The following is an 18,380-nucleotide window of genomic DNA, read 5'->3' on the forward strand; positions in this document are numbered from 1 at the left end:
TCTGCCCACATATTCGCTAGTGGATCAAATTTGATCTGTAATTTACCTCAGGTTGAAAATACAAAAACTTTCCAGTAAATTCTAAAATGTCTTCAGTTCTGCTCACTGTGAAATGTGGGTGTTATCTGGCCTTATGGCTTCTGAAATTCATATCTGACCTGCAATTGTTCAGCAGTTTGACACATTTACTGTTTGCTTCTCAAAAAAATCAACCGTTTTGACATTAGAACCAGAAACATTCTGACTTCTGCCCACCCAACTCCCTGTCAGATTTCTAGTTAACACTCTTCAAGGTTGAAAATCCCATCTGATAGGACAAAATGAATTCCTGCACAATGAGGAGGGCCACCGGCCACATAAAGGAGGACAGTGCCGAGTTTGTACCGCGATTGTGAATCTTTTCGCTCCAGAAATAGCCCGATTGGCTCTGTGGCTCAGTGGAAAAAAATGCCTTCATCCCGCTGGACCAAGTAAGACAATAGGCCATTTTAATTTCTTTTCTAAAGCGGACAGTAGAAGAAAATGATACAGACTTAATTGATGATTAGGAGAGCACAGGGATCATTTGGAGAGTTCTCGCATCCAGTTTCTCAGCATTTTTTCCCCAAACTGGGCCTTTTGTAGCATAATTGCTACTGCTCAGAGGGCTCCGGGGGTGGAATAATCTCACGCTAAGGACAAATTGATCAGTAGCAGACACAATTAGTCCAATAAAAGCATACATAAAAGAACTGTTATGTCCAAGTGAAGAGAAAAAATGGATCCGCTGGAGCTCAGTGTGAAACCTACATAGAGAAGCCTGTGGACAAGAAACCTGACACTACATATCATTAATTTTGTGAGGAAGATAGGAATGTCTCCATGTCTATTTTAGTAATTATCAAACTTTTCAAATAAGCCAAGATGAATGACATCACTGCCTTTCTAAAATTGCATTTTAACCTCACAGTGACACCTTTTCGGACCTTTACAAATATAATTAGACTCAATCTCAAAACAACCAAATCAAGTCACATTTATTTTGCCCATAATCCCAACAATGGCTCTAAGGCAAGGGTGTCAGACTCGGGTTGGTTCGCGGGCCACTTTAACGTCAACTTGATTTCACATGGGCCGGACCATTTTAGATATAATATTTAGATATATTTTTTATAAATTGATTAAAAGAACTGTATTAAAAGACCTGAATATTCAGTTTTTTAATATATCTAAAACAATGTTTTTTTAGCTTTTTTAAATATATTTTTAGATTTTACAAAATGATCTTTGAACTAAAAACACAGAAAAAAATGTTTAAAAATTACAATTATTTATTTAAAAGGCGGAAAATCAGGAAATTTAATATACATCTATACTCTTTATTTTAATTTGATCCTAAAACAGTAAGTCGGCACTCATGATTTACTTTCCCGGGCCACACAAAATGATGCGGCGGGCCAGATTTGGCCCCTGGGCCGCTACTTTGACACAGGTGGTCTAAGGGGTATTGTTTGTGAATTGTGTATACATGTACCACTTTGCACATCACATAATTATTTTTGGGCTTTTTAGTTGATGTACAGAAATTCCAATAGAAGAGAAATAACAGTTGCACAAAGTATGCAGGCTGCCAGCTTTAAGCAAGTGCACATGATTATAATAGCTAGCTTTGGGATGACACCCAATCTCCTTCTGACCCCATTTTCGTATGATGCATACATGAGTCAATCTTCAGAATTTGTCATGGTTGGAAAAAAAAACCCTCCTAGATTTGGGGACACATTTCCCCCCTGCAGTGTCCTCATTTGGCAGCTTTATCATCAACACTGCAGACAGGTGTTGCTTGCATTCCCCCCAGCCCCTTTCCCCCCAACAAACAAATTGCAATTTTACATATTTGAGAACTCATCACGTTGTACTGTGAAGTCAGAAGTAGTGGTGGAAGTAAAAGTGGGGAAAGATATTACGCATGATGGCAAGAGAAAGATAGACAAAGAGAAGCTGCTCTGTATTTTTTTTTTTTTTTAATCCCCAACATTATAATTGGCTTTTGGGCTTCACTCGCAGCCAATTAGCATGCTTGTTACACGCAAACACCAGCAGCTAATTGGCCCGAGAGGAGAGAGTGGCATGGCCCCCGAGAGAAGAGAGTAGCATTCATTTGAAGATTAGCTCCTCCAATGTCAGGAGGCTGTTTGGCAAACACTTGTACGGAGCATTTCAATGCAGCGCCAACTGCAAATATTAGTTACACTGCCGTCGCGCCATTATTGCGAGTGAGATAATATTATTGTTGTAGAATGTCGGGGCCATCAAAAAGGCAGAACTTGTGTGTGTGTGTGTGTTGGTAAAAAATAATAAACAAAAAAAGATACCCGAAAATGACAGCATTTTATTTAACAATGACATACGTAGGTAGATAGATTGTTGTGTTGGAATGTATTTTGTTGGTACTTTGGATTCTAATCAGAATTTTCTTATGTTGTTTGACAATGCGATTCGATAGAGTTGGCATGTAAAATGTCCAATGATTGCATCAATAATTATAATGACTAGTGCACTCAAAATGGGGAATAACAATGTACTACACTGTTTAAAAAAAAGAAAAAAACATATATTCCTTAGTAGTCACTCCAGTCTTTACAGGAAATTGAGCATGTGAACCAGCGTAGTCCATCAGAGCATCTAGTGCACATGTGTCAAAGCGGCGGCCCGGGGGGCCAAATCTGGCCCCCCGCATCATTTTGTGTGGCTTGGGAAAGTAAATTGAGTGTCGACTTTCTGTTTTAGGATCAAATTAAAATGAAGAGTAAATATGTATATTAAATTTCCTGATTTTTCCCCCTTTTAAATCAATAATTGTAATTTTTTAATTATTTTTTTCTGTGTTTTTAGTTCAAAAATCATTTTGTAAAATCTAAAAATATATTTTAAAAAAGCTCAAATAAACATTGTTTTAGATCTATAAAAAAAAAACTGAATATTCAGGGCTTTTAATCCAGTTCTTTTAATCCATTTATAAAAACAAATCTAAATATTATATCTAAAATGGTCCGGCCCACATGAAATCGAGTTGACCTTAACATGGCCTGCGAACAAACCCGAGTCTGACACCCTTGATCTAGTGCAACTCCCAAACACTGCGCTATTATGTAAATAAGCTAAAGTGAATTAAGGAAAACTTGAAGATTGAAGTGTGGTGATATAATAATTGTGACTTTTTGCAAATTCAAGCATCCTGCGCGCATGCACAGTCACTCACTTTGACTTGGTGTTCTGTGACAAAGGATTTTATTCTGTTATGTTTTATTCTATTCAGATGTTGTGGGAGGTGTGGAATGTGCTAATGGTAAAAAATGTGCATTTTGAGGACAAGTTGACAATATATAAAATAGAGCTGCCTGCACACAGGAAACTAATGTGCATTACATAAAAAGAAAAAGTATGATTTAACTTGTGTAAAATAAAATCATGAGGACATGGTTATTTTAGTGGCTCTTTTCATGATATAAAATATTTTTGTAAGATGACATTTATACATGTATCTGCATGAATATGGGTGCACTTCATTGTCTTGTTCAAATAGTATGAATGGTAATACGATTGTGTATTCGACCCTGAAGGCCATTGTCGCCGACTTTGTTTTAGACCAAGGGTGTCAGACTCGGGTTGGTTCGCGGGCCACGTTAACGTCAACTCGATTTCATGTGGGCCGGACCATTTTAGATGTAATATTTAGGTTGTTTTTTTAAATAAATGGATTAAAAGAACTGGATTAAAAGCCCTGAATATTCCGTTTTTTATACATCTAAAACAATGTTTATTTTAGCTTTTTTGTATATTTTCAGATTTTACAAAATGATTTTTGAACTAAAAACAGAAGAAATTGATTAAAAAATACAATTATTGATATAAAAGGGGGAAAATCAGGAAATGTAATATACATCTATACTCTTCATTTTAATTTGATCCTAAAACAGAAAGTCGGCACTCATGATTTACTTTCCCGGGCCACACGAAATGATGCGGCGGGCCAGATTTGGCCCCCGGGCCACCGCTTTGTCACGTGTTTTAGACCATTCAAAAACGGGTAGAAAAATAATTTGTTCTTCCGATTTTAGGTGGCTAGTGTGAAATGATCTTAAGATTATATAGTAAATCTTTCTCATCTCATTCATCTCATTTTCTGAACCGGTTCATCCTCACCAGGGTCGTGGGGGTTAGAGTGCTGGAGCCTATCCCAGCCGACTCCAGGGCAGAGGCAGGGGACACCCTGAATCGGTGGCCAGCCAATCGCAGGGCACAAGGAGACGGACAACCATTCATGGTCACACTCATAATTAGGGGCAATTTATAGTGTCCAATCAGCCTACCATGCATGTTTTTGGAATATGGGAGGAAACCGGATTACCCGGAGGAAACCCACGCAGGCCTGGGAAGAACATGCAAACGCCACACAGGTGCATCGACCTGGACTTGAACCCAGGACCCCAGAGCTGTGAGGCCAACGCGCTACCCACTGACTCCACCGGGTTTATTACTTTGGGTCAGGCTGCACCAGTTTATAAATCTGTCAATTAGCATCCTTGCATAAATCTGCTAGCTATCACCTACCTATGACAACATCCCTGGTGGGGGTAATAGTTGCTTTGGATGGAAAATCGGAACCAATCAGACGAGAAATCACTGCTGGTTAGTTTCTTCACATTGGACATTTAATGGCAGGTGGGAGAGCACAAAAAAAGGCTTTTGTGTTTTACCTGACAAGCACACACAAATACACATAGACACGCGTACGCAAAAATTCAATCATGCTCAGTAAGGAGAAGCCACTGAAGTGCCGGCCATCTCAAGGCATCAGGCCATGACAATAACAATCAAGCTTGTCCAGAAGTCCTCTTGTCTTCCCCCTCCCCATTTTTATGGCCATACTTTTCCAGCCCGTACACATACGCACCGTCACACAGATAGAGGAGGACATGACATCTTTATTAGCCCTCAATGTGCAGCCTGGGCTCAGCATGAGATTGCAGGAGTGACCCCTCGCTGAGCCCTGTACAGGGCCAATGTTTACCCAAAGCCGGCAGAGCAGACCATTAACCTCTTTCCAGATAAAAGACAAACAAGAGCGTCTCATCTTGAGGCCCATAAAGACACAAACCATCACGACAATCATCTCATTATTAAGCCGCCTGAATTGGGGAGATGGTGCGGCAGCGAGCCGCTCCCCCCAGGGGCGCTCTTCGGCTATGGGTTGAAGTACCCGCTATAGCAAACATGTGATTAACCCAGAAGCGAGAGGTTGACGAAGACCCTCCCAAGTCCATCACACACCTCTGGCTCCCTTCTTTGCACACAATTCTCCTTTGTCCCCAAACTCCTCCAGCCCCCTGGTGATTTAAGATTCTGCAGCTCTGATTAAAGCCCCAACCTGGCAGGGGAGGGTAAAGTGAAGGGTGGGCTGGCATCTCCTCCTCTGGAACCTGCGGGTGTAATTCAATCACACCTCGATAATTCCCCTGATGTGAAAGCCGATTCCCTACTTTGGTGCACAACTTGCGTTAAGAATCTCCTCCACCAACACCAGGCAACTTTTATTTATTTATTCTCCCATGCACAATTTTTCTTTGAAATGTTTTCTTGAATTCGAGAAAGTTTCCCCATTTGAGAAAGGAGAAGGACATGGAAGAAAATAAAGAGTTGTAGCAAAAATAGCAGATGGCGATATACATGGTGACAATAATTGTTTATACTTACTGTTTGATTACATGTGATAATGAGAGAGAAAAAATCCTCAAGGCAATTAGTGTTTGCGGCTGCCATATTGTGAGAGGACATGGGGAAGGGCAGATTTTATGAAGCAGTCCTTATCAAATATCTTCACGGAGGTGATTGAGCATGATAAGAAGGTGCAATAGACTACTCCTACTATTGTGTGTGAGACTGTGCAGGTTGCCATGCTAAATTGTCCAGCCAGGGACGAGGGGGGCTTGGGCCCAATATTCAGAGACGACAAGATAGGAGGATAAACTTACCCCTGGCAGAGTCTTCTGTTCATGGAGGGCGCTCTGGGCTTTCAGTGCTGACTCTCGGGCACAGTATGTAAGAAAGGCACATCCTGCAGACAAAAAGAAAGCTGTTCTTCCACCAATCTTGTAAAATAGGAATTCCAGAAAATCATTCCATATAGATATTATCTTATTCTGTAATGTTAATCTTTTTTTTTCTTCAGTAATGGGCTTCACATTGTTGTAATTTAAGAATACTCATCATTAGGTATGTTTTTATTTCGAGAAACTGCATATTTTTAGGATAGTGAGAAAAATACAGAAAACAGTGATTTTCGGTATGTTGGATTTCACCTTGAAAAGAGTAGTAGTCAAAAATATAACTTTAAAAAAAATAAAAATTATTTTAATAACATTAACACAACTGAACTGCACTTACCATCACTGTAATTTAACTTTAAGTTAGAGCTCGCACATTATTGGCCGTACTTGTGCACGTTGATAAACTACTAGTCTAGAACAACGGCAGATGTTATATGAAGCTAAAGGGCAATTTATACTGGAAATCCCACAGATCTTTCCTGGTGAGTCATAAGCCTCATTTCTGACCCCTTCATAACTTTATGGAACAAGAGCTTTATTTATAACTCCATACTGGGTCAAACCAGATGTGGGCCTTTTTCTACTTGATAGTCATTATCAAAAAAAAAAAACACCTATACATGACATGACACTTGTGTCTCCTCTAGAGACTTTTCAGCAAAAAAAAACGGAGGTAAATGTTCATGGATAAACAAGGCGCTAACAAATGTGCAACAGCTTCCGTCATGGAGTGTGTTTTGTGCACAGCTGACAGTGGGTGACCCCATTCAGCTTGAGGTTTTGCACCGTGCAGCATAATTTCCCATTACTACATGTCACAGCGGCTGCCAAGCATTCCCATGAGAGAAGAAGGAGCACAACACACACACCCGTAGACACACTGGCAACAACAATGATAACCCGCTCACAGCACATAGTCACCCCCGAAGCTCAGCAACTGGCAGTGGGCCAAGAGCGCTCCCTTTCACCACAACCTTCACCCACTACCAGGCGCTTAGTCAGGAGGAAAAAATCACCCCCGGAGACACTGATGAAACGGCAAGCCGTATGAGCAAAGCGGAAAAAGTTTGGGAGCCCCTCGAGGGGGGAGGGAGACGCTCTCCATCTTCTTTGACGTTGCAAAATTGTGAGTCAGGGCCTATAGGAGGGCTTGGGTGGGCATGTTTGCTGTCTGTGTCATGTGTGGCTTGCATGGAGAAACACTGGCAATAATGAGATGATTGGAAAAACATCAGAAGGTGCCAAATCGTCTCAGGGATAACAATATTTTTTTAGCAATATAGCTTTGAGATGATTCACATGTTAGTTACTGACAAAAGTATCATTCCGAATAGCTCAAAGATGCTGGATGAGTGCGTGAAAGAAAATCTAGGTAAAATTCAATTTGGTTCGTCTTAAAATGTTAATCCGAGATCCCAAACTTTTTGTGAGTAGTGGACAATCATGCTGTGTTTTTTCAATGATAATTTACTGAAAGTGTCCTTAAGACTTCATTTGTGACTCTTGTTATAACCTAATTGAATAAAAGCTTTGCTTAAAAAAAATGTACAAATGTCAGAATACAAACCTCTATTGGCGATGACGTCACTGTATAGAAAATATATAAATAAGTTTTCTCTTTGTCAAAATATATAAAAAATACCATTACTGTTTTGAACCACTTACCCTCTCCCTTAATATGCAAAATCAATTTTAAATGGAACAAAATTCAGCACAACGGAAGGGACAGTTTTACACTGTTTCTAGGCCAAAGTCCATTGGGAGTTTCTCCAGCTGGCCCAAGATTTTTCGGTGCTATATAAAATTGATGGATGAAACGGAATCAATGGACCTGTGCAATCAACATTCCCAATTTCCCATTGTTTAATGCATAATATGTCTCAAAATGAGTCTGTGACCTGATTTACGTTTGACACTTGTGCCGTTAGTCGATTGATTGCAGTTGCGTTTGAAAGGCAAACCGCTTGCAAAACAAATGGTTCTAAATTCGGCGTCATTATGATGTAGAAGCTCAACTCATTATTCAAGTACCTCTCCACTTTATGGCTCATATCCACCCAATCAACTCAGCTGAGAGGAAGTATACACAGATTCATTAAAAACCCACGTACTGATTAAGCATTTGGGGTGCTATTTTCAAGTCCAGCATAGAGATGGACTGACACTCTTGTGCTGTGTGTGAAGCTTTAGGTCGGGTTTAGTAATTTACAAAATGAAAACACACACAGGGAGATCATGCAACCTCCACACTGGAAGTGCCGTACCATTCATAAATGGCACTCGGACGTTTCGTCGAAAGACGTTTGGTCCCCGGATGTTTGGTCCCCGGATGTTTGGTCCGCAGACGTTTGGTCGACCGGACGTTTGGTCGACCGGACGTTTGGTAGAACGGACGTTTGGTTGACCGGACGTTTGGTAGAACGGTCTCTCTCTCTCTCTCTCTTATGATAACAATTTTGAGAGCGAGAGATTACCTGGTTGCTCGCTTTCAACAGTAAACTCTGTCTCGCTCGCTCATAATTTGACAGCGAGCGAACCCGGCGACCAAACGTCCAGTCGACAGCTTGTCCGTTCTACCAAACGTCCGGTCGACTAAACGTCCGGTCGACCAAACGTCCGGTCACGTTCATGAACCCTCAAACATTTTTTAATCATTATTTAGGGATGGGGCGGCCCGGCAGCCAAGTGATTACCGCGACAGCCTCACAGTTCTGAGGTTGAGGGTTTGATACCAGGTTGGTCCTCAGTGTATGGAGTTTGCATGCTCCCCCCTGGGCTTGCGTGGGTTTTCTCCATGTACTCTAAATTGCCCCTTGGTATGAGTGTGAGTATGAAGGGTTGACTGTCTCCTTGTGCACTGCGATTGGCTGGCCACCGATTCATGGTCTCCCCCGCCACTGGCTCGAATTCAGCTGGGATAGGCTCCAGCACCCCCATGACCCTTCTGAGGATAAGCGTTTCCGAAAATGAATGAACATTTGGGGATGGATGGCACGGTGGACGAGGGCTCAATCCCCGATGGATGGCGATCTTTGTGAGGATAAGCAGTATGAAGGATATATTAATTATTTAAGGATAGGTTGTGTCATTTGAATAGACATTTATATGAAGAATATTTGTTACATTTTGACAGTCGTGTTTTGGTATTGTAAGCCCAGAGGAGATTGTGATTGAGAGCCTGTTTTAGAAAATGGTGGAGGGAGGGGAGGCATTCAAGTTGAATACAGCAGCTGGTGTCAAGTTGTCGCTGTCAACCTAACACGTGTGAATTGACTAATAGGTACGGAACGATGATACCGCAATGACAAAATGGCACCGAGGGATGGATTCCAAGAGTTATCCTTCAATGTACTTTATGATGTTGTTAGTGGATAGTGTTATTACCCCGAGCTGCAATATTGCGAAAGCATTGGTTTAAATGTTCACACTATGTAAAACAAATAAATTGAGACATTCAAAATTAGAATGGGTTTGCTGATGTATTTGTCAGATTTTGTTATACGCAGAAATTAATAGATAAAAGCCACCATCTTAGAAATCAATTTTAATAAAATTCTAGGTTTAGTTCCAATTTTTACATACTGTGCAAATCGAATAAAGTACTGTATTTACCATAATTCAAAAGTATGTACTGTTTATATAATAATGTGTTGCTAAAAAAATAGATGCTGATATGGAAGAAAATAATATTAGCATTACTATAACTGCAATATTTTCTGAATTTTAAGACGTATAGCCCCAAAAAATATGATGCTTACCAAAAACTTTCAGAAAAATACCAAATCTATGCCAGAAAAAGGTAATAACAAATAAATAGAAGTAATCAATATCATATTAATCCCATAGAGCCAGATTAAATTGCAGCCATTAATTTCACAGGAATCTGTGAAATAACAAAAAATAATGAGTTATCCCATTGTAGTTCTTGATGACTCTGTTATCACCTGGCTTCTATTTTCCTCTATCTTAAAAAAAATAAATATATAAAAAACAATTCATAAATTGTACCTGTGGAAAGAAAAATGAAAACCCAGAATGGGAATAACAAAATTAAAGATTTTCAGGCACATTAACACCCACACCCCTCAAACCCAACATGTATTATCCTTGATTCCAAACTCAGAATATAATTCAAATAAGAAGAACATAGCAGGAGAGGGCTCTGGTAATTATAAGATGCAATGGTAATCAGCGTTTCATGACAATATTTAAAGTTCCCACAGCAATTAGCCATTGAAGTTGGCAGTGTTAAATGGACAAAATGCTGGGAAATGAGGGACATAAAGTGTGGCGGTCTTTCAACAGAGGAAGTGGCAGCATTCTGTGATGAGCAGGTTAAGTGGGGTGGGGACAATTTACTTTTCCATCAATCCAATGAAAGTCCCACAAATTCTATTTAAATGGAAAAGTAATTCCAGCACATTCTGTTTGATTACTTTCAAAACTTTCATTCCCAAAAGCTTGTTTTAAAAACGGTAACGAGCTTTGGCTCCCAATTGTGTGCATGCAGACAGTAATCATATTGCATATATATGTATATAAATTTCTGAGACAGCAGGTGTCCCTAATTAAAAAGAATCTTGAATACATTTGGCTAACTTTTCAAGCCATTAGCGTTGAAGTAATGTATCATGACCAATTTGCTTGGCCTCTCACAATGTTCATCCGAGTGAGGATGATGACGCAAATTAAGGCATTAGGACACGTTTCAGTAAATGGAGATGTACCATCTTAATTGTATGATGAGACAAAAAAATACATTTTTCTATTTTCAAAACTGAAATCCTTCATTCGAGCACTAAACATGTCTTATCTTAATGAAGTTGGAAAACAGGACACATCCCCATTTTTTGCCGGTTTGTTTTGTTTTAAACATGATGAATGGTGAGGGATAAAATCGGCAATACACAACCTTCTAAAAAACCCAGCATGCGGAATAAAAGCAATCAGACAGATAGTCAAGAATACCTTTTTATCAAGGGAGGAATTTGTGTAAGAGATCCATGTGTATGGCTTCACTATACACAAGGTTCTTTTAGTTAACTCAATGCTACTGTTTACATTACGTTTTATCATTCATAGTAGTTGGGGGCATCACACCAATGGCGTGTTTCTGCATGAAAATACTCTATATTTATGGTTTGGCAGCACACTTTTGTCAAGTTAGTAAATGTGAAAAATCTCAAGGAGAAGTTAATGTTGGAAGAACCCGTGGGAATCATATTAAAAAGTGTTCTTTTTTCAAATAGTTTTTTTTTAATATCTTCATGAAAGCGGCCACTTGTCTATACTTGTCTGACCTCCAAGAATGATAAAATGTGTAGATTCTATGATTGAGGGTCTAATCAAGAAAAATATAGAATAAGTTCAAAAGGAAAATAGTGTACATTAAAAAACTAGATACTATGAATAGTAGTTTTTCCACTGTACATACAACAAATGCAGTGGTGGGTCGTCAGGGCCTTCATGGCCTTCTCTGCTGGCCTAAGAAATATCTTAATCATATATTAGATTTTGTCCATCAATACTTATTAAATAATTCCAAATTGTCTGTTAGGGTCCTTTCATTGCTTTTCCCTCTGGTTGCACTGCTTCCAGATGTGTGTTTTCATATTGAAGCATTTAACCAATCACATTTCAGCCATTATTTGTTGCCAGGGTCAGAAATCTGCCTCAAGGCCTTCACAATCAGTTCTGCAGGCTCTGCTGCATTAAACAAGCGTCGATAAGACTGTTGCTTTAACCAATCAGATTTCGAGTTGGCAACACCACAATGCCTTGTCGCAGGCGTAGGGATACGTCATCGCTTTCACCAACTATGAGGCTAGTCATTAGCCAGAGCTACCAAATTGTATTTGGAGCGGGCTGCACAAGCAAATATATTGTTGTGTTGATTTAAAGCCATTTTCAAGACGGACTATGCCAGAAATACAACAGGACAGGCTCGACTTTCAGCATTAGCTTTGATGGCGATAGAAAAGAAGGAAGAAAGAAAGGAGGATGGATATTGTGTACAGTTAAAAGGATTTTTGGTGAGTAGAATATGGCTATATTCCTAAATAATATTTCAATTGTGGGCCAAGTTCTGATATCTGAAAAGCTCCAGTGTTTGTATTTAATCACTAAATGCTGCTAGGAAGTGGATTTTACCCCATTTTAGTGCAATTTTCTCCGTTTCGTCTTTTTCCCGGGGAAATGATACTCCGGGCCGGTTCTGATGTCTAAAAAGCTCCAGTATTTGTATTTAATAATTAAATACTGCTAGGAAGTGGATTTTACCTGTTGAAGGCACTACAAGAAAATGCACGGACCACCACTGAACAAATGTGACTTTTCTCTTCCTTTTCTGCCTTTTTCCTTGTCATTTTGGCATCTTTTTGGACTAGTGGAGTGAATTACTATTATTTTACAGACGATTGAGATATTATAAAAGAATCTTGTCATAACAGCATGTAGGAGAGAGCACGTTTTAGTTTAATAGACATCTGTTTTACTGATGGTTGCAATTGTTGTGACTTCCATCGTATCCCATCAGGAGCTGCCGTAGTGAGTCAGTCACACCATTTTTCAAGTTTTACACCGCATGCCCTTTTCGATGCACCTGACCTATTTTTTTAGGCTGGAGACCAGCAATAGCTGAGTACAGGGACCAGGAATCAAGCCAGCATGAGCTGCACGAATGTCAGCAGCATGTACCGAGCACTAGACTACTATTGTTAAAACCTACTGTTAGTGCTTCACTGTCTTACACCCTGTATATTAAATAACTGTATTTTATCCAAATGGCACAGGCTGAGTCACGGCCGCCAAGATCTAGACGGTGACGCCTCGCTCGCAGTGTCTTTACATCTCTCAGTCGAGAACAATCTGTTCCAGGCGTTGCGAGCTGTCTGGTTCATACACAGTTCACTTGACTGCAACATATACATGACCCGTCAATCATCACGCTTCTGGCTTTAGCGTCTGTCAACATCCAAACTGAACAGTAGCACGAACAAAACATTCGGTGTCATCTTTTTTTTTTTTTCTGAAAGGCCATATTTTATTAATCGAAGGCTCTGGAACGCCTATGAGGGTTTTATGTCAGGTTCTTGTTCTATTTCTATCAGGCACGGACGGACCCTCCTATGAGCACACAATGGATGAGGACATTTAGGTTCTCTTTGTAGCCGCTTCTCCTGTGCTGTGCGGTGCGTCTCCTCTCAGCATCGCGGACGGATTGATAAATAACACTACTCAAGCAAAGGATTTGCCCCCCGCCATCATTCAGCATGTCTGAGCGGCGTACACAGGCTCCATCTTTGACACTAAGTGTTATGATAATGTAGTGCCAGGCCAAAATGATGGATGTTAAATAACGCAAACTGGTCTGTTCACCTTATAGTGTGAAGCCCCCCCAACACCCACAAATGAGGTTTTTGCTGCTACCTGATTATCACACTCGCACTCGTAAATTATTATTTTAACTTCAGTTGTAAACCTGCACTCAGCTGAAAAACTTTTTTTTAAAAGTACAGTTACATATAAAAATGAATAGTTGATCATAGTATATACAAATGTATTCCTATTGGGTTCATCATTTGCATGGATCAAGGGTGTCAAACTCGGGTTGGTTCGCGGGCCACATTAACGTTTACTTGATTTCATGCGGGCCGGACCATTTTAGATGTAATATTTAGATTTTTTTTAATAAATGGATTAAAAGAACTGGATTAAAAGCCCTGAATATTCAGTTTTTATATATCTAAAACAATGTTTAATTTAGCTTTTTTTATATTTTTAGATTTTACAAAATGATTTTTGAACTAAATACACAGAAAAAAAATTGATTAAAAAATTACAATTATTGATTTAAAAGGGGGAAAATCTGGAAATTTAATATACATCTATACTCTTCATTTTAATTTGATCCTAAAACACAAAATCGGCCCTCATGATTTACTTTCCTGGGCCACACAAAATGATGTGGTGGGCCAGATTTGGCCCCCGGACCGCCACTTTGACACCTGTGGTATATACAAATGTATTCCTATTGGGTTCATCATTTGCATGGATGTTCCAATCTCGTCATATTTGAGATCCAGTGTTTGTACCAAAACAGGAAAAAAAAGTATATCCGAGTTGTAAAATTATAATTTTTATGTCTAAGTAGCATAAATGTTCAGCTTGTTAAAAAAAAGCCCTTAAATTAGCGACTGGCTCGTCTGCATTTGCATTTGCACGGCCTCTTTAATTGAGGTTCCTTGTTGGTCATGGTTGTTGCCAACTATGTAGTACGCAGGCACTGGTAAAAAGAAAAGAACATCTCCAAAACTCAACAATCTCTTGAATAAATCAGTGGTACAACACGGGGCATTGGAGTGAGACGGTTGCCATGGCCACAGAATTTTGGGCACGGTAACATTTCAAAAGAGAACAAATACAGCATATAGTATTTATAAAAGACGATATATTCAGTACTGTATTGCACTCTCTATTCAAAAGCTTGCATTTTCTATCATTTATTTAAAGAAAAATCTGGCCAATCAGGTGACCATAACTGTCGAGGTTGCAGGCTTTCCTTTAAATCAACTGAAAAAATCTGCTTCATATTTTTATAATCAGGAAACGTACTACACTACACAAGTTCTTAATCCATATTCCACAAGTGGAATAGCTTTTATCCAGTAAGGATTTTTCCGTCCCTGAGCGGACGCCCCACCCTTGAGGCGACACAGCTCCAAATTTACTTCACCTACTTTGGTTTTCCTTAATGACACTAATCCCATTTCTTGCATTCCGCTCGGGTCCGCTCTAGCACATGAACACATGTTACATGGGGGGGGAAGAAAAAAAAAACTCATCCCTGTAATGCCTTGGTGAAATCTTATTAAAACTGCACACAAAGTGACTTTCAATCTCACACTAGCCGGACCAGCAGGAATGAACGCCTGCCCTGGAGCGGTTAGGCGAGGCTCCAAACTTAGGTCCGTCTTCAGAACAGGATTATCCCTCTCTTTCCCAGTTGAACCTCATACCTCCTCGGTGTTGACATTCAGGCGTGCCGAGGACGGGACGTAAACAACGGCAATGGGAGATATTGTTTTAATCGATCATGGCGGGAAAAGATGCAGAGTGCAGAAGGAACAGGTGACGCAGGGAGGGGAGTGGGAGTCGGTGGGGGGGTGGCTGGGGGCACTTTTCAAGGCTGCTTGAGCTGAACTCATCTCGATGCGATCAATAAGATCATGAACTGTAGCCCGCCGACGTACATATCAAACATAATTTGACTGCTTGGACTGAGGGGAATATTTGGGAATGTTAACACCAATACTAATGTGGAAATGATTGACAAGTAACCATCTTAGGGCAATTAAACTACAGCTTGCGAGAAGACCATGCAATTTCTCTCAGCTAGTGAGCAAACTATTGATTAGGCTGGGAAAAAAAAATATGTATCTATGTGAATTCCAATAGTCTAATTTCCAAAAATAAAGAAATAACCTTGTATGTAATTCGAAGTAATATGAACATTGTATTTTTATACTATTTTAACAACTACGTGGAGACTCATACCAGTGTAGAAATGCATGAAAAGAGAAATGTTGCAATAATTATTTCGCCTTAAACAGGAAAAAAAATCTACAGTGGCAACTAGATTTATTAGTGTCAGGAAAATACATTCATTTCATTTATCTGTATAGAAAATGTGCATTGAACATGGAAAAGTGCAGAAAGCAATTAAAGTTCCACCTAATGGACTTTGGATTTAATGGCTCCCCTTGTTCTGAAAAAGTCTCGCACCCTCGCATTTTGGTTATCATTAAGAAGTGATCGATCTGTGCGTAATCAGCAGCTTGTCATCGTAATTAGGAGGTGATTACGGTGAAGACTGCGCATTGCCAGTGTTTTCCTTTTCTACCGATTGACTGCAAGTCTGCCCACGCAGCACAAGCCTGCAGAACAATCTGAACACTGAAAAAATTCCCCAAATAGTGGCCCCTATACCACTTGGTGACCCCCCAAAAAATGCAACAGCCCATATAGATGCAAAGGTCATGGTAGAGAATGTTATAATTGACGTGTTCAGATGAAAAATTCAAACAAAGTGAAAAGTCATTCCATTTGAACTTTGCTGTCACCAAAACAGACGTGCATTTGTATCACCGATAAATGAATAAGTAGTGGTCTTGATTTTTCAATATGGTGATGCATTGCCTGCCATTGATAACAATAGACGTCCAATTCATTTAAACTGGGAGGTGTGGCTGTGAATGTTCATCTTTCAAAGATAGACGTCCAATACGTTTTGAACGCTGCCAGAAAATATAAGTTCTGATAGTCTCTCCCGGTGAAAATGGATTGGACGTCTATCCCTAGCAATGGCAGCCGATGAGTTATGGCATTCATCTAGAAAATGATTTTTCAGCAGTGTTCAGCCTTTACAAGTGAATAAATGCTGCTCTTTTTTTTGTAAATATATTTCCCTTTCTAATAAATGCCTCTACTATCCACTTTGATGCAATTACATACCTCCTGTCACTAAATGATGAAATATTATCTCTTAAACGGGGTCTGATCGACCAGACGTGTGGGTGAAGGTGGATATTACTTTTTTGTCTGTCATTTTTCCAAGCACCACACAAATGGTGAAGCTAAAAAAAAGTGAAAACACAATTATTTTTCTGCATTCTACATTTTGATCATTATATTCTTCACCTGAGCATGTAAAAAAAAGTGGGGGGGGGGGGGGGGGGGGGTCACCATCACTGAAAGTTCACCACGCAATTCTGGGGTCATTGTTTTTGTACATTCGTTTTAAAAATAGCCTATGGGACGCTTGCTCCCAAAGTTTCTCCCTTTCCATTTTTGACTTTATTTAGCGTGTACTGAGCCTCTCAGCGCCCCCAAAGACCCCCCACCCCTTCCACTCTCGTGATTATGAATGTAAACACACACACACACACACACACACACACACACACATACACACAGGCACAAAGGCGTGTAGTAGTCGTCTTCACGTGCTCGTGCCATCAACGCTCCAAACCACACGCACGTGTTAAATAGTTCGGTCCAACCCCACCCCCCTCAAACCCCCTTTCAAACCACCCACGCATCCAAAAAAGAAGAAAAACAACACCAGGTACACTTACGCCAAGGATAACAAACAAGTAAAAAGCGGTTAGAAACCAACCTTTATGCATTCCGGTAAACCTGTCTTTCAGTACCGTGAGTTCGTAAATCTTGCCGAATTCCTCAAAGAGCGGTTTGAGGTCTTTCTCCTCCAGGTTGCGGGGGATCTGGCCGATGAAGAGCTTGATGGCGTCGTGGTCCTTCATTGGGATGGTGTTCTGAGTACCGAGGCCGAGCCCGTTCATCCTGCCGCCGCTGTCCGTGGTGCTGAATCCATTCTCCCGCAGCACTCCGTTTGCACTGACTGTGGCCATCTTTCCTCAATGGGCCGCCGGCGGGGCTCGGCTCTCTCTCTCTCTATCTCTCTCTCTCTCACACCACCTCTCTCTCTCTCACGCTCTCTCGCTCTCTCTCTCCCCCTCTCGCTCGCTCGCGTCGTGCCCTGCCTCCCCTCCCCTCCCTTTTTATTTCTTATTTTTACATTTATTTTTATTTTTTATGGTCAAACTCCCTTCCCTGTCCTACTCTTCCTTGTCCTTTTTTCCTAACGTCACTTTTACAAACAACGCGGCCACCCACCGTCTCATTTGCATATAACGGGCGACCGCCCACTGAGCCAATGGGAGAGCGGGGGGAATTACAGGGGGCGCGGTCTCACAGCAGAAGACAAACAGTAGTAGTTTGAACTACTACTACTATACAGAACTGGATATTCTGTATCAAACGTGAATGGGTTTTCTTTTTGTGTGTGTATGTAACACATGTAATACGGTATAAAATAGTATGATTGAAAATCTATTAAGTAATTTTCAGAGAGATTAACTATTAAGGGTAAAGTCAATATAAAATAATTACTGAGTACAAATCATGCAAATTGCAACAAGCAAGTCTTCCACGATTTAGATTTTTTTTAATGAGCGAATTAAAACTTTCTCACACTGTTTTTTTCATTGCAATTGTGTTTTTCATAATTTGACGTTTGATCAACTTCAATTTGTCTTTGACACCGACTTTTCTAAATTTTGAAAAAATGACTCAACCTCTATAATTCACAATAGTCACTAATAATGCTCATGTTTTTTTAATGTGACATTTTGAAGCCAAAAATGTATCAATTTCCCATTGACCAGCTGACTGATTCACAACCGAGCAGCCTTGGACGGCCCCTAAAAATAT

At 40.1% G+C, this 18,380-nt stretch overlaps 1 protein-coding gene and 1 long non-coding RNA gene across 12 annotated transcripts in view; one reads left to right on the forward strand and one right to left on the reverse strand.

The window, feature by feature from the left end:
* Positions 1-17,618, reverse strand: part of celf6 (CUGBP Elav-like family member 6) — a 128,522-nt gene extending 110,904 nt beyond the window's left edge. For all 11 annotated transcript variants that reach the window (XM_077595054.1, XM_077595052.1, XM_077595051.1 and 8 more), the window contains exons 1-2: positions 17,266-17,618; positions 6,015-6,097 (exon numbers count right to left, since the gene is read on the reverse strand). In XM_077595054.1, the coding sequence (XP_077451180.1) occupies positions 6,015-6,097; positions 17,266-17,518 (336 nt within the window). In that variant the 5' untranslated portion in view covers positions 17,519-17,618. The remainder of the gene's footprint in view (positions 1-6,014; positions 6,098-17,265) is intronic.
* LOC144070657 (uncharacterized) overlaps positions 1-18,380 on the forward strand; it is a 196,255-nt gene that overhangs the window by 167,207 nt on the left and 10,668 nt on the right. The window lies entirely within an intron of this gene.

Source organism: Stigmatopora argus, chromosome 2, assembly GCF_051989625.1.
Source record: "Stigmatopora argus isolate UIUO_Sarg chromosome 2, RoL_Sarg_1.0, whole genome shotgun sequence".
Classification (NCBI taxonomy): domain Eukaryota; kingdom Metazoa; phylum Chordata; class Actinopteri; order Syngnathiformes; family Syngnathidae; genus Stigmatopora; species Stigmatopora argus.